Here is a 26,964-nt window from a genome sequence, read left to right on the forward strand (position 1 = left end):
GAATACTAATCTCTAGAACTATAATTTCTCTTGAAGGAACAGAATTCCTCTCACACACCCCAGAGTTATTACCAAAGTCTGTGTTTAACAAGTTGTTGTGATCTATTTCCAAAATTATCATCTAACCCTGACAGCGTATACCTGTGGCCAAGTTGTAAGGGCTTCAGAACTGGGTATGTTAAAAAAAAAATTTTACGGGCTTCCCTGGTGGCGCAGTGGTTGAGAGTCCGCCTGCCGATGCAGGGGACGCGGGTTCGTGCCCTGGTCTGGGAAGATCCCACATGCCGCGGAGCGGCTGGGCCCGTGAGCCATGGCCGCTGAGCCTGCGCGTCCGGAGCCTGTGCTCCGCAACGGGAGAGGCCACAACGGTGAGAGGCCCGCGTACCGCAAAAAAAAAAAAAAAAAATTTACATCCTTGCAAATAAAAATTTAAACCAAGACTGACAATATCAGCATATGGATGTTTGTAAGGTTTGAAAAATTATTCCTTGCCATTTTCTCCAAACGCACCTCATCCTTTCTGGGCCATCCAAAAGCAAGAAACATTTTCCTTTAGGTCAGACCACACCAACGTCCCAGGGTCTTTGTTTGGGTTAACCTCACCAAATGACATCTTAAATTTGAGCATCCCCTCCACCCCCGAGTTCAGCTTGTAGCTTTCTGGGCAAGGTCAGTTTCACTGGAGAACCTAATGAGAACTATGAACCTTCTTTCTAGAAAAATCCAAATTTTAAAGGGTTCACAAACCTTAGTTCAGAAAAGTTGGCTCAAAAAAACCAATGGCATTTTTATATAATGGCATTACATAAAAAATAATAAATAAAAGTGCAAGGTTATTGGGTATCATGAACACCACACAAAAACATGCAGGCTGAATAAATATGATCTGGTTGGCTGTCTTTAAAATTAAAATGACTAGGGGCTTCCCTGGTGGCACAGTGGTTGGGACTCTGCCTGCCAGTGCAGGGGACACGGGTTCCAGCCCTGGTCCGGGGGGATCCCACGTGCCGCGGAGCAACTAAGCCTGGGCGCCACAACTACTGAGCCTGCGCTCTGAAGCCCGCGTCCACAAGTGCTGAGGCCCACGCTCCTGGAGCCTGTGCTCCGCAACGGGAGAAGCCACCGCAATGAGAAGCCCGCGTGCTGCAACTAGAGAAAAGCCCTCGCGCAGCAATGAAGACCCAATGAAGCCAAAAATAAATAAAATTTTAAAAAAATTTTTTAAATGACTATTACTACTATTCAAAAAAAAAGAGGCAAGACAAAGAACAATTTTTACCCATTATGATTTATTCTCTACAATACTTTGTTAAAGAGTTCAATGATTTGCACTCAGAAGTTATATAGCCAAGAGGCAACCAAGTGTAATACAAAGAATTGGTCTAAAGTCTTTGCACTGAAGGCCATACAAAGTCTCTTGCTTCAGGGAAATAAGAATGAAAATAAACAAAAAGAACAAATAGCTCCCTAGGCTCCAGAATCTCAATAGAAAATAACATCAACAGTTAGTGAAATTTTAGGTGTTAACATATCATGGAAAACATCTTGTGCAAATATTAAAATTAACACCCAGGACTTTTGTACAGATGATATTTATTATAAACAATAAAATATATGTAATGTCTCAACTACAAACCTTTCATGTTGAAAGGGTCTCTAACATGAGTTGCTTTTTAGTATCATGAAGCGAAAAAGTTTAAGAACCTCACAGTGGAAACAATCCAACACCGACGAACTCTAGTGATCAGACATTCTCTTTTAGTTAATGGAGAACAAGGACAATTCGAAATTACAGAGAATGTCCTAGCTGTGGGTATTATGAGACAAGCCAACCTTCCAGACCAAAAGGCACTCACAGCTAGGGATGAAACGAACTCCGAACCAAACCAGCCAAGGTGGAGCTGGTTCCTTGAAAACAGTGGTTACTGTTCAGCTTGAGCAGCCCAAGGACAAAGGAAACACCGAGCAGAAAAACCTTCCCTTCTCTTCAAACCCACCACTCCCACTACGCGGACTGGCCGCCCTCATCACTGCTGTGGTCAAGCACGTGGAAGGCAGGTCAGTTCCAGTTCGGAGCTGTCATCTCCCTACGCAAAGCTGCCACGTGGATGATCCAGACTTAGTATTTTTCCTGAGAGCCACCTGCCATACATCTTCAGGAGGTGACCTTGACCGTATACTTCCAGACCACTTCCTGACTAGGCTCCATTCGGGACAGACACTGACAGTGCCATTCCTCACGGGGCCAAACAGTTTTCCTCGGTCGACTCCTGAGTCCCCTCGCCAAGGCAAGAGGACCTCGAGCATCTCCACTGCTGGGCTTGGATGGGGGCGTGAGGGAATGTGCAGGGAGTCAGGCTTCTTCACTCCAGAAAGTGAAGAGAGCCCACGGAGCCCTCGTCAGTGTGGTGCTGGGCTTCAGGAGCCCAATTCTTGTGCACTGATTTCCGCCCCCCCCCCATTTCCTGGGTTTTAAAATCTTCTGTTCATTTTCTTAAATGGCAGGTATCCTACCCCACCCTCAATAAAATAAAAAACATACTATACGTTGGGGAAGACAAATAGGGCAACATTTCTACGAGAAAAAATAGGCTTGAAAGAGCATGGCACTGAAAATGCTTGCATGACCAGTCTCACTGAGCGTGCTCAGGGGTGAAAGTTTAGCACCATTTTTTTTGCTTTTTTTAAACTTTAGAAATTAAACACAACTTTCAACATAGAAGACTTGAACAGGAATGAGTGTAGCCCTATGTATCAATACTGTTGTACAAATTGGAGGTGGGCGGTTTAGTCCAGAGCTGCTGACCACCCTGACATCGATCCATGGCACCTAAGAGTAACTGCCGTCACATTTATTTGCAACAAGACATTTATTATTCTCAGCAGCAGGAAATCACGAAACAATCCCTTCCTCTTTGGGAGCCTGTTTTCACGAACACCGCGAGGGAAAGGCGGCGGCGTGCAGGAGCCCAGCCCGCGCATCCAGACGTCAGCCGGCGCTTCCCTTGCCCGTTCCACACCCTCGCCAACAGCAGAGGACGGTGCCGAGCTCACCTGCTCACCCTTACCCATCTCTTCAAGAAACGAGACAACTATGCCTAGAATGGCACGTGTGTCGTTCCTCAGATTGTGCCTCTGCTCCCCCTCCCCCGTTCCTGGCAGAAGCAAACCCCAAAGACCCTTTGACTTGAACATCTGCCCATTTTCGGAAAGCCACACCGCTACCACATAAACATTAAAAATAAATTAAATCAAGACATTGTGTTCACTGGGTTGACACCCAATCCGCGTCAAGAGTTCTCTAAACACGTTGCTGAAAACCAGTGTATCACCCGTAGGGTCCTTTCTTCCAAGTGGCCACCTCTTCCTGTGAATCATTTCAGCAGTGCCTCTGTGACCATGTTTTCAAAGCGTCTTCCAAGTCCCCAGCTTCTATGAACTTTGCCACCATATGAGTGAAGAATAGGCAAGAGGGAGGAGAAACTTGCTGACAGGTATTTGGAATCAGCAACAACGAGAAAGGGAAATATGCCACATGAGAGTATGAATGACCTAGAATAAAATGAGCTATTTGGAACTCTGCCATGGTGGGGTGAAGATTCCCGGCATGTTAGGCAAGATAAAGATTCACCTTGTTTAATGACACAGCTTTGTTCTAAAGTCCTGTAAGGACTGTAACAGCAACAGTTTTCCCACTTCTACAGGCAAACTAGAAAAAGGAACTCCTCTGCTTAAAGGTCTCTCAGGATGTTTGCCTGAACAGAAAAACAGCTTAGAGACCCTGGATTCTCTCCTGTGCCGACGTGCCCTTCTAGAGCCCGACCCAAGTGCTTGTCTGAACACCTCTGCCCTCTGAGAACCTAGATCCAGCTATAGGCACTGCCACCAGTAGAGGAGTGAGGTAGCCGGGTGGTAAGGAAGAGGTCTCTCCCTCGACACTGCACGCAGCGATGCCGTCAGGACCTCCCGCGGGCATCCCAGTCCATTCCTCTGCAGGCTACACCACAGCGCTCTGTTCAATACCAGGAGACTCAATGCAGGAAGAGTGCCAGAAAATCCAACTGATAGTGGGATGAGAATTAAAACCTTTGAGGCTAACTGAGCAATGAGATCTGCAACGCCATCCAAAGGGCTTCCGATCTTGAGGTGGGTCTCTGTCCAGGAGCCGCAAACGACTCGTGGTGCCCACGTTCGACCCTAACATGGCGTCCACTTACGAAGCATGGAGGTTGAGATCAACTCGTGGTACGCTATACACTGGAAGTTTAAAAAAAGGAATTTAAAACAACCTAAAAACGTTTCTTGTTGGTCTCCGTTGCCCAGACTGCCAGGGGGAATACACCTACTCGATCTGGGGAGGCTGCAGGGGTGTGTGTGGGCTAAGCCTTCATGGACCATCAATTCCAGCTTCCACTGAGTGGCCAACACACAGGCAGCAAATCACCAGCGGCACCTGCAGCCAAGGTCTTCTGAACCCACACGGAATTCTCACTAGTCATGGAGGAGCCCCAATCCAACGGAACCCCATACTGAGGAAAGGCTGAGATAAGGCTTGGGCCCCTCAAGTTCTGTTTCATTCGATGTAACCCCGCCCCCCTCAGTCAGCTGGAGGCAGACTTGGCAACGGAAGCTAGCATCATAAAATGGTGCAGTAATAAAAGTAACTGGACCAGGAAGAGGAGGCATCTGCTCCAATGATGTCATAGCCATTGGTGGCCACGGGGGGGTGGGACTGGTCATGCAGCCGTGTGTCAGGAGTAATGATTGTAGAGGGGCGGGGCATGAAGAGCGCCATTCTGGAAACAGTGCTGTCGAGAAGCAATATATTCTGCATAACTGATTGTCACCTTCTCACTTCGGTACCTGTGTAAGGAAACAGGAAAGGGTATTAGGAACCCCAGACACTTCATTTGGTAGTCACGCGGCAGAGAAAACCAAAAGCTTATCCCACATTTTGAAAGAATAAAATGGAAGACCAAGAGCAATCTTACTTACAGAGAATGAAAGACGACAGCACAAGAGAACATGTTGTTATTACAAATGAACGAGATGGAAAAGCACACTCACAATTCACCCCTGAGAATCTGTTTTCTGCACATCCCACCTTTAAACACTTCATATGCTTATCACCAGGCTGCGCTTAAGCAATCTGCTACTAGGGTCTGGAGGAAGAATTTCAAGGTCAAATTACATGGGTAGCAGACTGGAAGATGGCTGCACCAATGCCCAGTGTAAAACGCATATCTACTTTCAGGTTAAAATGTGATAAATTTGACAGAAATGCAACCTCAACTTGCAGAAAAGCAACAAACAAGTTATTTATAAACTAAAAGGGGCACAGATACCTAATTCTGGGTCAAATTCTGACGAAGCAGGTTAAAAGATCCTGGGGCTATAGAGGATGGGTCTCACTTTCCAGATGAATATGCCATATCATATCACAGGGTCATCAGAACAGAATTCATAGCACTTTGGCCTTGCTCTGGAAAGAGCCATGAGTCAGGATGCGAAGCATGGGGTGTTACAAACCTATGGAGCCTACTACAGACCACAGGAGCTGGGTGTGACAATCCTTACCCAGAGCCATCTCTTTCCCACTGTAATCACTCCTCCACTGCAAGGTGATTATTCCTGAATTTTGACAGGGAAATGGCTGTTCAAATAAATTATAATAATAATGATAATAATAATGCTTTGTATTTGAAGATTTTTCTCTTTTTTGGAATCCAAAGCATTTCAAAAACACGGGGTTATCTTCCAAATAGACCTGTGAGGTTACGATATTGATTATTCAGCATTTCACAGATGAACGGGCCAACGGAGGTCCACAGAAACCCCACAGAAGCTAAATCTTTCAGTGTTTCCGAGTTCAGTAGGGATGGGAAGAGGACTGACATCTACTGACCACCTACTACAATGTTGCCTGGCCCTGAACTAGAACTTCTTCATACATTACCTTACCACACCCTGAAACGACCCCAAGGCATTATCATTCACCTCTTACAGACAGGCAATTTTTTTTTTTCTGCTCTGAGAGGTGGAAAAACTGGCCCAGGTCACACAGCTAGGAAGTGGTGGAGCTGGGATTCAGAGTCCAGTCCATGCATATTTTCCTACACTAGGCAGCCTCCCCGTAGAAGTATTAGCCGCAAACAGGCAGAGGCGTTTCCTTAGAACTATTCCATCAACAGGCCACCTGACTACATGTGATGACTTCAACTGACCCTAGACTTCTGTACTGAGAGCCTTTTCTCCTGCCTTCAGCCTTCCCGCTCAGCCTCCCAGCAAGTGGGTCTGACAAAGACACCCACGACCTGCTCAGCGGCTACTCTGCTCCCACTGTGCTAGCAGCTTAGCCGTGGACACGCCCAGGATGCTGGGGAGTCTCTGCCTTTGCTGCCACTGCTTCCTCAGAGCTTCAACCTCACCCATACTTCTTCGGTTTAGAGACATTAACAGAGAAAATTTTTCTCTTCCCCTGTCTGTCAAAAGTATCCTCCATCCAACCCCAAGTGAATTAAAACGACAAGGAAAATAAGACAGTGGCTTACCTGGTGAGTTTGATGGTTTTTCTGAATTCACTGGTAATTGGAGCCTTAAAGCCACCTTTCCTGAGCAAGGAATCTATCGTCTGGATCTGATCCCAGTCTGAGGAGAAGGCAGGCACACTGAGGTCAGCGCACAGCGACACAAGAACGGGCCGTGCTCTGACACCACAGTGACAGAACAGAAGCAGCCCGGTCTGCTGCGGGCGGAGCAAGCCTGGGCACTGCCCCACGTCCCTGGAGCCCCGTCTGCCTCACTGGCAGTCCAAGGAGAATCCGAGATGTGAGATGACGCCCGACACACGTCACTAACGGCTGTCCCCAGACGCCCTGCTTCTGAGTCTTTCCTGTCAGATACGATCCCAGTATAACTATCTAGGAGCAAACGTGGTCCCAGCGTAGACCAGCCTGTAGGCCTAGTGCTGTAACCAGGGCTGTTCTGGGAGAAGAGAGAATTCATACTCTGCGCTTGTATTCCTTCGTGTGGCCTTCCTTCGTTTCGATGATTTCTAGGAGTCGTTTTCTACTACAGAGACTTGACAGCAGGAAGGAAACTATTCCTTTAGGAAGGCTGGGAAGGTGTTCACACGTCTACTGCTGTGTTGTTCTTGAAACATTTTCAACAGATATAACCAAATATATCGAATTGAAAACCAAAGAGAACCCCCTAAATTACTGCAGTAGGTGCCTTGATTTTTAAATTTTCCCAACCAGTTTTCAAATGGCAAAAGTGCTTGATTATTTACCTACATTATCATCACATCTCACTCTTAGGAAGTAACTCCTGGTGTGCCTCCTTGGACAGAAATGCCAGATTTATGATCTCAATGAAGCGGTTAAAAGGCTTCCTCCTTTTTATGCCATATCCTCACCGCTTTTGAAAAAGTTTAAACACAACGACGATGGGAACCAACAAGGCAAGCCCTCTCCACATAATCAGTTCACTGATACACTGAACCGGATATTTTTCTCTATGCCAGGTTCACACCTAACAGATACATATTATTTTCAAAACACAGACCAGTTCCAAGAAAGAAAGAAAACTGGGTCATACACCAGACTGCACGAGCAGCATTTTAAGGTATGCTTCTAACTATGCTTTGAAAGAGAAAACCTGCCTGACCCATTTCCTACCTTTCATGTCCCACTGTAAGAACTAAGTACCTACTGAGGTCTTTCAAAACACAGGAGAGATTATGTTCTGCATTCTTCCAATTATCACACTGTGTAGTAGCTCACGACCAGAAGGTCAAAACCCACTAATACGGGCAACCTCCCTTTACAATGAACTCCAGAATATGACCAAGTTGACTGCTGGAATTTCCCTACAGTTAACCACTGCAGTTTTGGGGGCCCAAGAAATACCACTACTCACTGAAAGTACGTGAAACGAGCAGCTGGGCGCGGGAAGTCTTTACCCCTATTCTCTTCCCAGCTCCTGCATCTTTGGGGGGGTTTCTCGTTCTTTAAGAACTTGATAGATATGGGGAGAGGAAGAAAGGCACTCATCCTTAGTTACAGTTAGGCTGAAAGGCAACACACTCCACTCTCCTGCCCTTTACTTGGCAGCACTGTGAACTGTATCATTCACGGAAATTCCATGTGTCCAACTCACCTTGTTCCTTTGCGACCTCAGGTAAATATGTGGCTGTACGTTTGACGCCTTTTTCATTGACGAATTCAATTCGAATCCCATGGACCCCAACCTACAAAAACACACAACCGGTATATGACATTTACTCACTCTAATGGAACTTCAATTATCCTCATATAAATCGACACTGCCCCCTGACCAGCTTGACCCAGGGCTGAGAAAAGGGGAGGCTCTTGCCTTTCATGACTTACTCTCTCTCTCAGGCATGGAAGCCAAAGAAACTGCTGCTTTAGGGAAAGTGAGAGTCTACGTGCAGCCACCTCTCTGAGAGTACGGAGGCTATAGAAATAAATTCTCTCAGCAGTTCATCCAAAGATCTTGAATATTCCACCTTTAATCTACTCCATTAAGAGAACATGCCACAGGGTTTTGATCTGGGCTCCTGACTCTGCACACATGGCTCCTGATAAGGGCTTACCACAAAGAATCAGGAATGTTCTCCTTTATCCCCATTCCTATTTCTTATTACACATGGGAAAAGGATGTGCAACAGAGTAGACTGGGAAGAATGGGAGAAGAAAGCCTTCCCATTTCTTCCTACTTCTGATACCGCAGCACCTTTTCTGTCACCCAAGTTGCCTGCAATTCCTCCCAAGCTCAGCTTTCACATCCTCAGACCCTCGCTCAATGAAGGAGACACGTTACCATGTACTAACCCGAACCCAAATGCAACGAGAGACGCAGAGTTCCAAATGCGGCTGCTCTCACCTCCCAGTCCAGGTAATCACCGGCATCCTCAAAGTTAGTAAGGAGGGAGACAGAGCAGAAAAGCTTAGGCAGCTCCTCTCGGGTCAGGGGGGGGAATCGGCTGTCCTTAAGTGCACTGGAGGGGACAGAAAACACAAGTGAGGCTGCTCCAGGGTTGGGAGCCAACATCATGTGCCGAACGCTTATGGCTCTTGAGCTCTGCAGAAAACATCCACTATGCATCAGCCCGAGCATGCTGCAAACAACCTGACGCCACTAACTGCCTACACTTGGACTGGAAGTGACTCACCGGATTAATTCCTACATTTCCTGATTATCCAAAAGAGAACACTCGGACTTCACCACTCAGAAGAGACAGGCAGTTTTTTTTCCCTTCTTGCCAATCATCTACCAGTCTTACGTGCGGTTGCCATTACCTGGTTAGCGTGTATTCCCTGAGTCCTGAATGAAGATTCATGGCTGAGAAGGTCCCAATGCAGCCACGAAGCCGCTTGTCCCGCCCCGTCTTCCACGTCACAAAGAGCGGACTGAAAGAGCAAGCACACATCAATCAGGGAAGAAGAAAACCTCGGCTCTATCCCCGTTCATCTGTTCTTCCCCTCAAGGATGGTTTCCTGACGCGGGCTGTCTGAAAGGCTCTGCCCTCTCTGCCCTCTCCGAGCCGCGCAGCCCCAGGGTGTAAATGGAGAGGAAATCGCCACGAGGCACGAGAAGAAAGGCCCCTGCTCACAGCCTCACTCCACTCTACCACCACGTGGACGTGCCGTTTTCTTCTTCCTCTGCCCAGGACTCAACTCTTTCTTTCTTCTTCTAGTTCTCCATGTCTTTCTCCTCTTGTTTACTCTCTTTTCAGGTGTCTATGCTCCCAGTTCCACCTTCATGAAGACACACGGGGCCTGCACACCTTCTCCGCTCAACCCCACATCGTGCCCATCATTATTTCTGCCTCTCCTGCTCATAAATTCCAGAAAAAAAGAAAAAGTCTCCTCAAGAAAGCTTGTTCTTGGGGAATTCCGCGGCAGTCCAGGGGTTAGGACTCTGCGCTTTCACTGCCGAGGGCTCGGGTCCAATCCCTGGTGGGGAAACGAGGATCCTGCAAGCCAAGTGGCGCCGCTAAGATAAAATAAAAAGCTTATTCTTAGCAGAAGTTAACCACTTTCTAGGCCCAAGTCATGCTGCATTAGGCTACATCCGATTGACGCTGACAGATGTTTTAGGCAGAGGTTACAGGGCTGTCCCCTCTTCCTGAAATTCCTCCATAGTCCTATGCCCTTACCTCTTTGATTCTTGAGTTAACACTTCTCAAAAGCAACTTAAATTTTTTAAGTTATCTAACTTTGATCATTATTACAAAGCAGGATCTCCCACCTACCCATCTTTTCCTTCCAGGAAAACACCTGAACACCACCAGCCAAAGTTAATGTTCCAAAACCTGCTCAAAAACCCTTCGAGAATTCCACTGTCTCCACACCCTACACTGCTGCGGCCACCACCTACTCTTCCAAACCCATGTCCCTCTCCTGCAAGGGACACACCTGATCCCACTCAGATCAAGGCTTAGCCTCTCCACCGACTCAGTCAGGATTTTTCTGTTCACGGTATCGCACGGCAATACTTCCCTAAAGAGTGAGCACATTTTTCTCTGCATTTCTTCTCCTCTGACACAATCACAGGAGTAACTTCCTCTCCACCTCTGCCCAGACGGTGTGTGAACACTATTTAGCTTCTGTGTGTGATCTGCCAACTCAAGTCTTCCGAGAGCAAGGACTGTTTCTTCATACTCCTCCATTCCCTGCCCAGTGGGGCTATGCACCGCCTCAGTATGGCATTAACAGTCGAGGAATGATGATCAGTCAGTGAATGCTCTAAAAGCATCTCCTAAAAAAATAAAAATAAAAAAGCAGCAGTGCTCTTTAAAGCCACCTCAAAGCTGCTTCCAATTGAGAAAGAAAGCATTGGCATGAGCATCTTCACTTGACTTTACCCTTTACACATATTCCTTATTAAAGTCATTGACACCTCGAGGGGACTTGGGACAAATAACAGAGTCTTGAACTAAAAACAGTAAAGCAAATTCTGACATTCCTGGTGGGGTGCCGGCAGCCCCATGGGACTGACAATGAACCAAGTGAGGGGACCCTTGTTAAGAGCATCTCAGCTCCCACTAAATGAGCTCCTAGTCTCCCACCTGGCACCCAGACACTGGCAGGTCACTTGGGCTTCAACGGTGCTCGGGTCCACAATGGTGTGACTTCTCCACGTGAGAGGTTAAATGACCTACCCACTGCCATTTGAACCAACAGAAGACCAAGAACGAAACCCTCCTGATTCCCGGAACATTACTTTGACAAGCCAACCACTCCTGCAAACACAGCCTAGTACCCTTCCATTACTGAGCCCAATGAGTGTTCTAGACATTGGCTGCACATTTCTCATCATCCTATTCCCAACAACCTTTGCCCAAATCATGTTAAGCTTTTTGTAAGTAGCAGACTCTCTCAAGAGAATGCCCCCGACAGAGGCGTCATGCCTTTCTCACCATCCCCGACACGCGACCGCTTTACTCACTAGGGGTCATTGGTGAATCTAGGAAGGCGTGGCTGTGGGAAGCCGTAGAGGTGACAGTAGAGGACGTCGAAGCAGTAGCAGCACATCTCTGCGGTCACCACCAGATTCTTGGTGGTGCTGGCAGTTCCATTGGGCCTGGGGAGAGGGCTCAGCGCTCCCGATGCGGGGTTCATCCGTGTGATGGGAGGGTTTCCAGGTCCCAGAGTTAAGTCCGACACGTTCTCGCGACCACCGCCGCCGTCCACATGCTGGTGGTTCTGAAGAGGCCCCGCGCTGGAGCCGGGGACGGCTGTGGACTGGCTCCCGTGACCGTGCGTCCCACCTGCAGACAGCTTAGGCTTCTTAACCCCACAACAGCCTGCTGCCAGCTTGGGCTCCAGTGGGGGCACGCAGCGTCTTTTTCCCATCCTGAACCAGTGCTTGAGGTCTGGAATGCTGCGGAACCCTAACCCAGAAGAGAACATGCAAGCATTAACTCAAATGGTTAGCCGCAAGGAGAACACAAAATTCGAAGAGGAAGGGCCTCCATGCAGAGGGTAGGAGCCATCAAATTCTTTCTTGCCCAGGTCACATTGGTTGCAAAGGGTGGCAGACCAGTGGGCTAGAAGAGACCCTGAGTTCCAGACCGAAGGCGCCTAACCTCTTCCTCAGGGGGAGCTGTTTTCCATTTTCCATAAAGGTTATCATCGCCACGGACGGAGGCAGGCCACAAGCAGCTCCCTCTTGCCCAGGACTCCCTGGGCAGAAAGAAGGGTGGGGTGGCAGCCAGCGTGCAGCTGAACGGGGACGCTTCAAGACCGACTGGAAGACTGCACTTGACCTGTCAGGTGCCTCATAAGGACGCTTTCTCTACCTTTTTAGAGGCTCCAAACTGAACCACCCTATTTTTAAAGAACCCCAGAGGAACTTTCATGCTTTTCCTTGTTTTTTTTTTTTTTTTTTTTGGCGGTACGCGGGCCTCTCACTGCTGTGGCCTCTCCCGTTGCGGAGCACAGGCTCCGGACGCGCAGGCTCAGCGGCCGTGGCTCACGGGCCCAGCCGCTCCGCGTCATGTGGGATCTTCCCGGACCGGGGCACGAACCCGCGTCCCCTGCATCGGCAGGCGGACGCTCAACCACTGCGCCACCAGGGAAGCCCGGCTTTTCCTCGTTAACCACATCCTTTCCGCATTTTCCTCATCACTAACCTCAATTTCTCTGTGTAATTTTAGCCCCGGACCTCTGTGAAGATGAAAGGCAGCAGCTGTTCTGACGAGAGCACGCTTTCTAACACCGGGCTCCCCTCCCACCTTTCCGTCCTCACAGCTGTCCCGCGCAGTCTTACTCACTTTCTTTGGTTCTCCTCTGAACTCACTCCAAGTTCTACACTTTTGTCCTTTCAAGACCCCATTCAAAAAAAAGCTACAACCTAGCAGAAACCTTTATTCACACAAATGACCCAAGCTTCACAGCCCTTTTGTGAGGTAGCCATTTCTGCCCTGTCATAGCAAGGCAGACAGATGCAAAGCCATCAGCTTAACCAAATGTGGCATCAGATGGCCCAGGAAACCAGAGAGCCCCAACTGAGTCAGGGGAGGAAGGAATCTTTTTCCACTAAATTCTTTTTCTGAAAAAGCCTAAGGTGAAGATATATAGTTACAACATGATCAAGATCCTTTCTGTTGTCTGTGTCTGTAAACAGCAGGCTCAGGAAAAGCGATCCTAGTTATTTCAATGTTGATAATACCAAAGTTTGTAAAATTCTGCTGACTTGAGAAAAGTACACTTTGTTTTTCCTCAAGTCATTACCTGTTAGTTGTAGCCCTCCCACTCAAAAAAATATATATAATCCCTACCTAAAATTTTCCCTGTGGTTTCAACACGTAGCACACAATTGCCTTTTAGGCACTGCTCTACTGTATAGTATTTTGATTGTAAATTCTACAACCTTCTACATCAAATTAGATATGCAAGTACCCGTTTGCAATGCCGTAATTTCTACAAAAACCACCTGCCACTTTAGGTTGAATGAGATACAAAAATTTCACAAATATTGCTTATGTTCTTGATGTATGCTGACCCCTAACAAACACACATTTTTGTATCTAAGACAGTTCTTCGGAAGATGAAAGTTGTCTCTAGCAGAGGAATAACAGCTTGCGTGCTTCAATGTCTGGCCTGAAACAGGGGCTTCTTTTTGAGAAAGCCTCACGCACGTGATGCAGTAAAACCTCCAATGACTAGATTGTTTCTGAGCACGGATATCACTGCCTTGTTCGGACTGTTGAGAGAGGGAGCAGAAGATCTCAGTTAAAAATGCTGCCTCCACGCAGTGGTTGAGAGTCCGCCTGCCGATGCAGGGGACATGGGTTCGTGCCCCGGTCTAGGAGAATCCCACATGCTGCTGGGAGCCATGGCCGCTGAGCCGCTGAGCCTGCGCTTCCCGAGCCTGTGCTCTGCAGCGGGAGAGGCCACAACAGTGAGAGGCCCGCGTACGAAAAGAAAAAAAAAAAAATGCTGCCTCCAGAGTCAAATGGCCTGCGTTCAAATCCTGATTCCTCCGGGATTAACCTCTCTATGCCTCAGTTCCCTCAAACTGGGAATAACAGGAGCACGTGCCTCATGGGGCTGTTAGGAGAACTGAGTTTAATATGTGTCAGCTGCTTCCATACAGCGTCTGGCATAGAGTCAGCTGCTCTTATCATCTGGGCTTATCGTCTGCTCCCACCAGGATGGAAACTTCCGGAAGGCCAGGACTTCCCTGGGCACTCAGGGCTTAGAGCACCGAACAGGTGCTCTTTAAACAGGACTTCACTGAATCCTCAAAACCACTCAGCAAGGAGGACAACGTTACCATCATTTTACAAAAGAGGAAACTTAGGTTTAATGAGCAAGATAAACTGCCCAAAGCCAGACTGCCGCTAAGTGGCAGAGTCAGGATTTGGACCACAATCCATCTGTAAGACTCCAAAGCCTGGGTCTTCCCACCAAACCACAAAGAAGAATGAGGCCTGCCAATAATATCCATTGGATTCAGTCCCTTTCCTAAGGGCATGATTTAAAAAAAAGAAAAAAAATCAAGGGTATACTAAAAACTAAAAGAATAGTTTGCAAAATCTTGCCAACAAAAATGGAGGAGGGAAAAAAAAAAACCTAAGCCCAAAGCCAGTATCTCCGCCATCCCGCTGACAGTCATCAGTACCCCTGCCACTGTCCCTTGACTCCACAAGGGATGGCACTGCCCTCTGAGCTCTTACCTGACTTTCCACCTTGCGCATAACTGTGTGCAGGGGGTTTAGGACACGTGTTGAATGAAGCAGAGGGACCATCTCTCGAGAGCTAGAGTTTTAACAGCACCAACAGGGCCCTGAGGCTCTGCCTCTAGAGAGTCCCAAAATTCAAAGAGGCAAAGAGGAGGGATAAAATAGGTTAAAAAAAGAAATCTTTCCTCATTCGCCTTACACCAAAGCACACCTGAACGAAGGGCGAAATGTCATGAGATAGTGGCAACTCAGGTGTTTCTCTGCAGGTGCTATCAGCTACCTGACTGTGAAACATCCTACAACAGAGCAATAGAAGGGATTTTCAAACCATGCCAAGGCAGGTGAGCTCAAGCCTAGGAAGGTTCTGCCTACACATCACGTACAATCACCGATCTGCAGTGAGGCATGATCACAACTGACACCAAGAGAATACATTTAACAATTCCCCCTCCCCAACTACGATTTGCAATCAGTAGAGCACACCCAAATCTTGTGGTTCCTTAGGCCCGAGCTTTCTCTGGAGGCCACTAAGCAAACAATTCAATAGATATTCTCAGTTAGTGACCAAAGGCAGAGTTAGAGACCTTCTGCCTCAAAAATATATTAGAAGGCATTTCTTTAAAAATTTGTTCCATAGGGCTTCCCTGGTGGCGCAGTGGTTGAGAGTCCACCTGCTGATGCAGTGGACGCGGGTTCGTGCCCCGCTCCGGGAGGATCCTGCATGCCGCGGAGCGGCTGGGCCCGTGAGCCGTGGCCGCTGAGCCTGCGCGTCCAGAGCCTGTGCTCCGCAGTGGGAGAGGCCACAGCAGTGAGAGGCCCGCGTACCGCAAAAAAAAAAAAAAAAAAAAAAAAATTTCCATAAATTTAAATCTATAGAAAATTTCAAACATATGCAGCCTACTTACTCCATCTCCCCACCTCCTACTGAATTTTTAAGGTTTGTTTTTAAAGGGACCAGTATTTTACCTATCTGTCAGCGTCAAGCAAATGTTAAGTGAACGACAGGAAAGACTGAAGGTGCTGGCAGTGAGTACTTGCACTTACCATATCAACCTCAACCTATCAAGTTTCTCTTTAAAGTGAGACTCTTCTAACCCCACTCCAACAAAGTGGGCATCTCACCACAGCTAAGTGTCCCAGACTCGGCTCCCAGGACTGTCCTACAACGACCAAAGACACATTCATTTCTCCAACCGCTCGGCTTCTGAGGGCACAGTGTGAGATCCCTCAGAGTAATAGCATTTCAATACAACAGACTAACCTGCTGTCTGACCAGCTAAAAACAAATACCCCAACGGCATAGTCTACCTCTTTTAGGACTGTGTGCATTTGTTCTCACTCTTCCCCCAAACCTCATAGAAACTACCAGCAATGGTATACTGATCATAGTAGGAGTAAATAAATGTTACTCCTGTCAAGCTGGTTCATCTGAAGTAATTGGAATCAGGCAAAAACCCTTGCTTTGTAAACACATATATCACTAAGACCCTTCGGAGCCTTCAGTTGGTTACTCTTTCAAAGCTAAACTCAAGGGCCACTTTAAGGGCCAATGGCAGTGATGTCATTTTCCTACTGTCTGTCCACTTTAGAACGAACAATGAAAAAGAACTAGTTAAAACTGGATTTCCACCAGATGGAGACAATACCCACACTTCCACAAAAAGCTGGAGGAAATAACAGGAATCACTGTTTTACCTCTTAAGACCGCCTAACCTAGCAAGTGTCAAATGAAGTAAAGTTGCTCTCAGTGTTGAAAAAGTCACCACACCCTTTACCTGACATGCAGTATTCAAGGGGTCCTGGCCTTCACGAGGGTGCACAACAAAGGCACCTCTCCGGCCCCCTCTGTGGGAAAGCTGAGCAGTGTGTTGTTGATCTGGGCCCAGTGGCCTACAAAGCCACTTAAATTCCAGCCAGCAATGAACTCACCAACACCTTTAGTCTCAGAGGCCGAGCCGCATTTGTGTTTTTTCTTTCGCAACACCTAACACAGTGCCTTGCACATGGTACACACACCAACAATCTTATCTACAGATCTCCCAGCAGTTCCATTTAAGTTAGCCTTTCTAATAAAAAGAATATTTATGGCGCAACCTGACTTTTAGATACTCTTGTTTCACTGTGAGGTGCTGACTGTTGAGTGTGTCAGAAGCTGAAAGTGACCAAAATACAAGTACCTATTATTATCAACAATGTCAACTCAGGGAATTCCCTGGCAGTCCAGTGGTTAGGACCCGGCACTATCACTGCTGAGGCCTGGGTTCGATCCCTGGCTGGGGACCTAAGATCCCGCAAGCCTCGGGGTGTGGCCAAAAAAACCAGAAACAAAACCAAACCAAAACACAACATCAGCTCTACTCAGCCCAAACCAAGGAATGGTTTAATTCATAGCAAGGTGGAGAGCCAACGTGGACAATTCATTCTAAAAAACATGTCAAATATCCCCTACATTAACTTCTTGGTTTGGTTTATGGTGGTAGCTGGCTTCTTGGCTAAAACACAGTAACTGGTCAGTCCTAGACTTGGCCGCGGGTGCTGTTTAACTGTAGGTTGCTCAAGGCTTTCCTTCCAAAGGACACACCTAATTTCTAAACTGCACTTGAAAAGAATTTTCTTTTCTTTATCAAAGATGGGGCGCTTTAAGAGCTACCCAAGGGAGCATTATTTGTCTGGAGGGCAATTTACGATTTCAGGGGTTAATACACAACTATACTCCAATAAAAATTTTAAAAAAAGGAGTTAATACAAATGATGTCTCATAAATTGCTGATGTTATAAACATAAACAAGGTGTGGAGACCAGTACTGAGGGGAGGATGTGAGGACACCCTGACAGACGTGGCTGGCTGGGCAGGAGGGCCTTCCTCCCTTGCTAGGGGTCCCTTCCAAGGCTCCTAAGTCCACTGAAAACAACAAGCTGGTGCCTTCCCAGAGCAGCTCCCATCTTCGGAGGACACAGCCCAGGCTTTGGGGTCACTGTCTAGGCTCAAATCCCCAATCTGACTTACCAGGTACAAACTCAGGCAGGCTGTCACATCTCTGTGGACCTGGGCTCCTGCTACCACAAAGGGCTTAGCTGTGAGCAATTCACTAAGACATGAAAAGCATCTAGCACTTCTCTGGCACAGAACTACTACTCATTAAAGCATCTGCTATTACTAATACTAGGACTGCCTTTACCGATAGAAGTAGGGTTTGTTATATAAATAACATAGCTCTGAGTTCTTACAATTTCTAGAGGGATAAATGTCCTCATAATAAAATTCTATTAAGAACTACCATGTAGGCTCAAAGATATTATTTTTAAAAAATTTTTATTGGAGTATAGTTGATTTACAATGTCATGTTAGTTTCAGATGTAGAGCAAAGTGAATCAGTTATACATAGACATATATCCACTTTTTTTTTTTTAGATTCTTTTCCCATATAGGTCATTACAGAGTATTGAGTAGACTTCCCTGTGCTAGACAGTAGGTTCTTACTAGTTATCTGTTTTACATATAGTAGTGGGTACATGCCCATCCCAATCTCCCAAGTTATCCCTCCCCCGCTTCTCCCCTGGTAACCATAAGTTTGTGTTCTACAACCGTGACTCTACTTCTGTTTCGTAAATACATTAAAAGATCATATTATTAACATGGGGTTATTACTCTAATGACCTTGATGCTTTTCCTCTTTGGAGAGACATGCTTCTAATAAGTCATCCACTGTTTTTTTCATTGTGCGACGCCAGAAAATATAAGGAATATTGGGTTGAGAGTTGTGCACAGTTCTGTTCTACAAGGGTCCTCTTTTAAGCTTGCAGCCATACACTAAAAAGAAACTAAATTTGTTGTTGTTATTACAGATATCTTGATATATATTGAGTACTAACAGAACTACTGAGTCAAAGTAGTTAGATTTCCAACAATAACCAGATTAAAACATCTAGAAAAGCCTGGAGGTGGAAAAAAAATAGAGAGAGAGTCATCTTTTGAAGCCTCAAAACAGCCTATGCGGGGGCATGACCTTATAACATAGAAAATGGATTTGGAAGGTAGGCAAAAAGCAAAGAAAAAAGGGGTCTCTGTATTTTCTTCTGTTATTATTTACTGTCCGGATGTCTATTCAAACCAAGCTTTACGCAGAAGGGAACAGGCTGCTGTTTCCTTTGTGACACAGAGTTGAACTGAAATTCAATTTAATCATTATTTGAGCAGTGAAACGGCACCTGAGCTATAATTCTGGCCTACTTATTATGGAACAATTCCAAGAAACAGATGAAAGACCCACAAACATTCTGGTCATCATTTCAAATAATCATTTCTACACGAAAGCCCATCATACACACATAAACATCCAAAACATTTGCTGTGTGAAAATTTTCCCTGCGAAAAAGAGATCTACCTATACAATTGCTTTTAAAATTTACAGATTTAGAAAAATACACAGTACTATACACTTTCATGTCAACTTAGCTTAAGGATAAACATGACCACAAGGAGTCAGATGCTCTGTTTTCTTTTTAGATCCCCTCTCTTTACTCTGTGAGCTATGGCAGGGTGCCAGATCCTTCTAGGCCTTGGTTCTTTCATTTGTAAAATGAAAATATTTGTCCTCTGCCTTCCTCACAGAGTGGCTGTGAGCCTCCAGTAAGATGCGAAGCAATCTGGAAAACTCTCTTACAAGTGTTTGCATACCGTTATTAACACATTTGAGGGGAACGCAGCAGTAATAAAAATTTTTCCAGAACTTGGTTTACGTGTAGACTTTTAATTATTTTTAAGAAAACAGTATCACCCTAGCAGATTCAGGGCAAAATGTTCCATAAATCTCTGAAGATTATACCCATGTGGAAGACACCCAATAACTGACCTTGACAGGAACTGCATTAACCTACAAGTTATGATCTTTGTCTTTAAAAAATGCATAATTTGGGAAGCGGTGGGATGCGGACCTTATGTACGCGAAGGGTAAGTGTAATACTACACCACCATCTAGGTCACTCTAATGGGATTATGGAAAATAAACTTATCTTTACATATAAAGAGATCAAGTGGAAGGATTCATCAGCTTTAGGACACCCTCATGGAAGCAGAATAACAGAAGCGAAGTAAACCTACATCCTAAAGTCCTAGCACAGGCCTAAAACGAAAAAAGAGAGCAAAAGCAACAAAATTCTAGTCTAAGTATGTCCAAGGTAATACTCACTGAAAGCAGAAAGTTTGTATTGCCAGGGGAACAGCTATAACAGAGGAGGGGAGCTATTTTGTCTCTGAAATGAATTTTCTTCCTTCCGATTCCATTCCTTCTTCCTGTACCTAAGATGGAAATGCAGGTGCAGTGAATGAACAAAATCAAGGCAGTGCCGGGGTAAGAGATGGTTTCTGAAAAACTACAACTCAACAGAGCAATTTCTAGAAAGAAAAAAAAAGCTAAGGAAAAGGCTTTCTTTAATTCAAAACATTTCAAAATCTAAATATAAGGCAGCAAGGGCAACCCCACGCACAAAATCATCTCATCCCTGGTGCCATCACCAAGAAGGGAGGACGGGGGGATCAAAGGTTTTATTGAACCTGAACATAAAACACACATTAAAACTTCCTCCACCACTAATTTAGATCAAAACTTGTTCTCAGGCCAAGATACACCATTTAAGGTTCTCCACTGGCTTCAGAATACAAACAGATTCCCAAATCCTCTGCAAAGATGGTGCTGAAAGATTACTGGACAGCATGCCAGGGTCCTGAGGCCAGGCCATCTTGTTATCCCAGGTGGAGATGATAACTGTAGGTAAGAGTCACCCATCATACTCTTCGGCTGGCATAAATCTCTTCGTAATCTCTTCACCAACTCTCCCCACCCCCCCAGAAGTAGAGATGTGAGTTATTCCCAAAGATGTAAACAGGAGACTCCAGGCCCCACCCACTCTATCCTAGGAGAGGACAGTGAAAGAGGATAGGCCCAGAGGGATAAGGGTGAGGGAGTGTGGCAAAGTGAGGAGTTCAGATCAGGACAGCGGATGGAGGAGGGCGAGGAATGAAGGGCAAAGCTCACAGCCTGGGAAGCAGGGAGGCATAAAACCCACAAGAGTGTCAGGTGGAGGGATGGTGGAAACGGGGACTCTGGGTGGATAAGGAAGAACAGAATGAGGGAGGAGTTGGGAAGAAAGAGAAGAAGAAGAGGCGAAAGCGTGCGTGTGAAAGAGAGTTCAGCAAGGAAAGGGCGAGATAACAGTGGGGAGAGGAGAGGCCAGAGTGGGGAGGGACCAAACAGGCAGAAAGAAAGGTGAATGGTAAGGAAAAGGGGGTGGAAGGAGAGCGTGCGGCGCCGGGAGTAGTGGTGGGACGACCCAGCGACTGGTAGGGCAGCGAGGGCCGACCCGCGGGGGTGGAATCCAGACGTCGGGCGGGGGAGGGGGCGGTGGGACTGGGGGCGAGGGCCGCCAGGCGGCGCCGGAGACCACCAAACTTTACACGACCCGAGACTGCTTCCTGGAGGGAGTGCAGAAAGGAGCTGGAGCCTCGCCCGGCCTCGCCTCGCGGCCCGGGGGCAGGGGCGTCCGCCCACCCCCCTCCCCAGCACGCCTCCTGACCCCCCTGCTCCCGGCGGACACACGCGGCCCGCAGGCCCCGCCTGCCCCCTCCTTTCACCGCCGCCCGGGAGCTCCCCCCAACGCTGTCCCGGGACCCTCTTCCCGAGCCCGGGGGGACCCGCTCCCCGGCCCCTCCGGTCGCCCCGGGGTGAGGAGGCCCGGCGCGCACGGCGGCAGCTGGAGGGAGGCCGGCCCGGCGGGCACGGGGGAGGAGGGAGCGACGCGGACCGAGTTTCCCACCTTTCCTCCTGGCCCAGACGCAGCCGGGGCAGACGGAACCTCTCGCGCTCTGCCTCCTCCTCCTGCTTCATGGAGCCATGCACCTGGGTGGGGGCTCCCGAGAGAAGCGGGCCGCGGGCGGGCCAGACGCGCGGCGCGGACGGGGCGGGGCCAAGAAGGCCGGCGGGGGGCGGGCGGAGGAGGAAGCGGCGGGGCGGCGGTAGCGGTAGGAAAGAATTGCTAAAGGTATTCCCCGGGGCAGCTGGAGGATTGAGCCGAGCCGGGACCCGAGTCTTCCGGTATCCCAGCAGCCACCGGAGGCAGTGAGGTAATGGAGGAAGAATGTAGGGAGTCCTCCAGTGGTCCACACGCCCTCTAGCGAGTCGCCAAAACCATAGAGATTAGGGAGCCACCGGAGCACCACCCCGCTATTGTCACGTGGCCTGACTCCGCGCACTTTATTGGCTGGCGCCGACTCTACGGGACTGTATTTAGGAGGCTGCTTCCCAGTCTGCGGGCCGAGTCCCCGGCAGTTGGAATAAAGAATGCCAGGCAGTGAGGCACCGAGAGGAGGCTGGCCAGCTGGTTTCTCCCCCGACCCAGGTCACTGAGCGGGCCGAGCGGAGCGCCCGGCTGTCAGGCCGGCCGGCGCAGTGCACGCCGGGCCGCCTTGGCTTCTGCGAGCGAGCGCAGAGCGCGCCGGGAATTGTAGTGTGGCCGGCAGGGCGGCATTGTCCGCGACGCGGCCCAGGTGCCGGCTCGGGACGCCAGCCGGGGTGTCCCGGCCTCGCTGCTCCGCCCTCTCCCGCGTTAGGACCCAACACTCACCTGCCCACGGCTTTTCTTCCCGAGCGCTCACGCTCGCGCCGCTTCCCCCGACCGGGCCGCAGCCTTCGAAAGCAGCCAGGAAGGCGCAGCTCAGACCAGCTTTAAATGCAGCTGACCCACTGGCTCCGGCCAGGCCTGCGGGGAGGTGTTCCAGGCTCGGCCTCCAGGCCAGCCTCCTCGTGGACGGGAAGGGGCAAACTACACCCGGGTGGTGCCAGGAGCCCACCTCTCTGACTTGACCCTGTGCGTCCCCAGCCTGGAGACGACTCAGGTGGAATTACCCACAGTACAGGCTTAATTCAATAGGTCGACTAAACACATCCCTCAGCACTATAGCAGGGCAAGAGCCTCAAACAGAGCACTACAAAAAAACTCAGTTTTTAAAAATTAGGAGTAAATCATTTTACTTTCAAATCCTTGCTATTTGATTTGACGACTTAACGTTTTTATTTTAATTACAGATGGATTTGCCCTGAAAGTCTTTTATTTCTGCCCTTCTCCCTCACCCTAACCACTCCAAACAAACCGTTTAGGCCCTGCAGTAAAGGCATGCCCTATTTTAAAGTATTGCCAGTCTAACGTTAAGAACACACACTCAACCCCACAGTTCTGTTTATGCACAAAGGAATCCTTAACGTGTTTGTCTTCAAGGAGCAAAGAAAAGTACCTAGTAAAAAATGCAAATCATATCTAACAGTGAAGCTTTCCAGCAAAAACCTTCTGCTCTGGAATGCATAATGTACTAAAGCATAATAAGATCTACTACTACAAGACTTTTAGCATAATTACCTGTAGGCAGCAAACACCGAGAGTGATTGGTGCCTCTTGGACCTGGGACTCACAGAGAACCTGGCAAAGCACAGCAGTGGAAGAAAGAGACAATGATGCCTTTTGCAGAACGGGAGGTCGATTTTTTTTTAAAGCCATCTATAGCAGTCTTCATAATTCCTGTCACAGTCTTGATGAGCTTATCTGCTGTTGAGGCCCACATTGGCCAGTTTCTAGCCTCTGTCGGCCTGAAAAACTACAAATTAGATGATCACATGGCCTAGAGCCAGAAATGCAGGAGGCAGCAAGCCAGAGTTCATTTGTTTGTTTCTGAATTAGAAGACCAAATCCTGACTTTAAATAATCAGAATAAATTTCACGTAGTGAAGGTCTTTCCAGCTCAAAGTCTTAAAACATGGCATCTGGAAAAGGGCCTTAGGCTATTGCTCCCAGGGTGGTACTGTGTTGTCATTAAACAGCCCACAGATAAGGGAGTTACTGCTCCCTGGTTATCAGGCTGCCAGGAGGTAAATGATGGAACCAAGTTGGATTTGAAACACTCTCAAAACAAAAACAAACCTTGCCTTGAGCTGTCAATGGCATTTTACTGAGAAGTAGGACCCAGACACTGCTGGTGTTGTTTACTGACGCCAAAAGGCAAAGGGTCAGGACTTCAAAAAGTCATTTTGGGGTCACCTCACATCAGCAGGCAACAGTGAACTGGTGCAAAAAATAAACAGAGTGGGGGCTTCCCTGGTGGCGCAGTGGTTGAGAGTCCGCCTGCCGATGCAGGGAACCCGGGTTCGTGACCCGGTCCGGGAGGATCCCACGTGCCGCGGAGCGGCTGGGCCCGTGAGCCATGGCCGCTGAGCCTGCACGTCCAGAACCTGTGCTCCGCAACGGGAGAGGCCACAACAGTGAGACGCCCGCATATCGCAAAAAAACAAAACAAACAAAAAAACAACAACAAAAACAAAAAACAGAGTGAACTTAGGAACAAGAGAAAGAAATGAAGGCAATTTATGCCATAAATATGGAAGGGGCTGGGTCTTACTTTCTCATTTTCTGTGCATAATACAGAAGCCTGGTACGTAGTAGGCATACAATAATTATGTGTAGCCTGAATGATTAAGTGAAGAAGAAAGACAGCAAGCAGTGGGAAACTAATACAATTGGGAAAGGGGAACTGCAGGAGAGCTAAGTGACTCAAGCGCTCTGCATGGTCCTGAAATGTCACCCCAATCCGCTGTGATACAGCTGTACCACTCCATCAAGATACCCCAAAACAAATCATCTGCCTCCCTGAAGCATAGCTTTCCATCATTTCTTACCTTGAATGCTTAAGAATATATGGTAATGGGAGGGCTTCCCTGGTGGCGCAGTGGTTAAGAATCTGCTTGCCAATGCAGGGGACAAGGGTTGGAGCCCTGGTCCAGGAAAAGCCCACATGCCGCGGAGCAACTAAGCCCGTGCGCCACAACCACTGAGCCTGCGTGCCAAAACTACTGAAGCCTGCGTGCCTAGAGTCCGAGCTCTGCAACAAGAGAAGCCACTGCACCACAACGAAGAGTAGCCCCCGCTCGTCGCAACTACAGAAAGCCCACGTGCAGCAACGAAGACCCAACAACGAAGACCCAATGCAGCCATAAATAAATAAACTTACTTTTAAAAAACGAGAGAAAATGGAATCAGACTGCATGGTTTCAAATTCCAGCCCTGCCATGAATACCTGTGACCCGAGGGCAAGTTCGTATGTCAGTAAAATGGGGATTGTAGCAGTCCCTAACTCAGAGTTGTTATGAGATTTAAATAAGTTTATACATATAAAGCTATGATAAGGTTATCACGTCAAAAAATGCTGCGTAACTGTGAGCCTCATTAGGAGGGTGTTGAATAAGCATGAAATTAGCCTGCACACCAAACATATACATTCTCTTGGATGTGCACCTTGGATTGGCAATGCATTCATGCACCAAAGGCATTTACCAGCGTGTGGCAATGAAATAAGATTTCACAGGATATGTTGATAGGTGTTATAGATTTCATTTGTCCCATTTTCCAGACTGACGTGAGTCTGGTCTTGGTAGGAGATACAAAGTCTGCCTCTGTGCTCTGGCCTCCACAAAAGTGCCTGTCTCCTGTGTATCCTCCGCAGGATAAATCCGTTTGGACACTTAAAAGAGATGATGAATACTTACCTGATTAAAATAAATCTTTATCTGTATATACAAATGTCTACGTGAGTATTTCAGAAATGTGTAGTTTAAATAAACTGATTAGACTCACAGTATTTTGTTTGTGGTAGAGTTAAACCATATTACTCTGAGAAGATGTGTTTTTAGACTTTGTATGTCACTTGGGTACACAATTCATCAAAAAGTTTCTAAGCTTCTACTAGCATTATTGGTGGAATAAATGAAACCAAGTTGGAAAGCTCAAGTCACACATCCATTTGTCTTATAAGTACTTTTAATGTCTAGTCTGTACTGAGAATTTTGTACTGGTTTTTACTGAGAGATACGCATGTAGAATGCGCGACTCTTAAGTGTACAGCTCGGCGAATTCCTCCATTAGTGTACATGTGTGTAACCGCCATAAACTTAAGACGTAGAAATTTCCAGCAGCCCAGAATGCTTCCATGAGCCTCCGCCCAGGTATTAACCTCTCTTCAAAAGATAACCATTATTCTGACTGCTACCATCATGGAATAGTTTTGCTTGCTCATGAATGTCAGAGAAATGGCCTCGTACAGAATGGATTCTTTTGTGTCTAGTTTCTTTTGCTCAACATTATGTGCTAGGAATTCATCCCTTTGGTTCTGTGCAGCTATAGTTCACTATTTTTCTTTGCTGCATAGACCATATTGAATGAATATACCACAATTTGCCTCTCCAGCATTATTTTAAAACAATCTTGTCCCCTTCTCCAAGTCTAGCGATTTAAGATTTTTTACAAAATCTCCTGGTTTTTTTTTTTTTTTTTTTTTTTGGCAACCTCAGTGTAGTTCATCCTCAAATGGCAAATCCTAAAAATGGCTATTGTATCCGTCAGGACCCAGTCGGGAAGGAGGTAAGTCAGCAATACATCTTCACTTGTCTAGCCTTGGGGTTATGTCACCTCTCCTCACTGTCGTCATCATGCCAGCAGAGAATTTAATCTTCCTGACATTCCACAGAACATCACACAGATCCATTACATTCATGACATCTTGCTGCACAGACTGAGGAGCAGGAAGTGGCAAGTACCTCAGATGCATTAGAAACTCACATGTGCTCCAGGAGGTAGGAAGTAACCCTTAATCCCGGTAATCAGTATCCTATCAATTAAGATCCAGGAACTAGAAACTTTCCTTTGAAATGCTATAGGCGTTTCAAACCAAAGGGATGGGCCACCACCAGCCGGTGCTGGATTGAGAGGCTGTTGCAGCTGGTGCTCGGGCCTTTGACAGTAGCTTAAGATGAGAAGGGACGCTCACCTCCCCGGCCACCTTCCGGTCTCCCACCAGCGCCTCCCATTGACAGAACCTGAAAGGAAATCAGATGGCAAGGGCGTCTGGGAAGTGTAGTTTATAGACTCCAGTCCTGTTATCGCAGAACAGAATAGAGAAAGGCAGGCTTGGCCTGAGCAATAATAGGTAAATAATGGTACAGCCATCGCTTCAAATTTTCACCAAAATAAGACTGCCCTCTGGGTTTTCTGAGAATATGCCAGTAGCAGTTCCTTCAGGTTTGTGTTGAAACCTTAGACGTTTGGGGCCTTATCCCAATAATGCTGAAAGCTGGCACCGTCCTGAACTGTCTAGCACCTTAGGGCTTTCTGACTTTCCTGAACTTCTAGCTCCTAAAGCTGCAGTGCTTAGG

The 26,964-nt window shown here is 47.4% G+C and overlaps 1 protein-coding gene across 5 annotated transcripts; it reads right to left on the reverse strand.

Moving 5' to 3' along the window:
- Positions 1–1,269: 1,269 nt before the first annotated feature.
- Positions 1,270–21,786, reverse strand: AMMECR1L (AMMECR1 like). 5 transcript variants are annotated; one of them, XR_003793971.1, is made up of 8 exons: positions 11,476–12,411; positions 9,324–9,434; positions 8,908–9,022; positions 8,161–8,251; positions 6,552–6,648; positions 5,346–5,631; positions 5,068–5,162; positions 1,270–4,863 (listed from the first exon to the last, which is right to left on the reverse strand). XR_003793971.1 is itself a non-coding variant. In XM_029225491.1 (8 exons), exons 3-8 carry the CDS (start codon positions 11,880–11,882, stop codon positions 4,752–4,754), a joined length of 933 nt encoding a protein of 310 aa, XP_029081324.1. In that variant the 5' UTR covers positions 11,883–11,920; positions 19,906–20,015; positions 21,530–21,786; the 3' UTR covers positions 1,270–4,751. The 5 variants fall into 5 exon arrangements, 4 of the variants coding, with proteins under 4 accessions (XP_029081324.1, XP_029081325.1, XP_029081323.1 ...); XM_029225491.1 differs by lacking the exons at positions 5,068–5,162; positions 5,346–5,631 and adding exons at positions 19,906–20,015; positions 21,530–21,786 and having other exon boundaries at positions 11,476–11,920; XM_029225492.1 differs by lacking the exons at positions 5,068–5,162; positions 5,346–5,631 and adding an exon at positions 21,530–21,786 and having other exon boundaries at positions 11,476–11,920.
- Between the last annotated feature and the right edge of the window lie 5,178 nt (positions 21,787–26,964).

Source organism: Monodon monoceros, unplaced genomic scaffold, assembly GCF_005190385.1.
Source record: "Monodon monoceros isolate NGI ecotype Baffin Bay Population unplaced genomic scaffold, NGI_Narwhal_1 Super_Scaffold_16, whole genome shotgun sequence".
NCBI lineage: Eukaryota > Metazoa > Chordata > Mammalia > Artiodactyla > Monodontidae > Monodon > Monodon monoceros.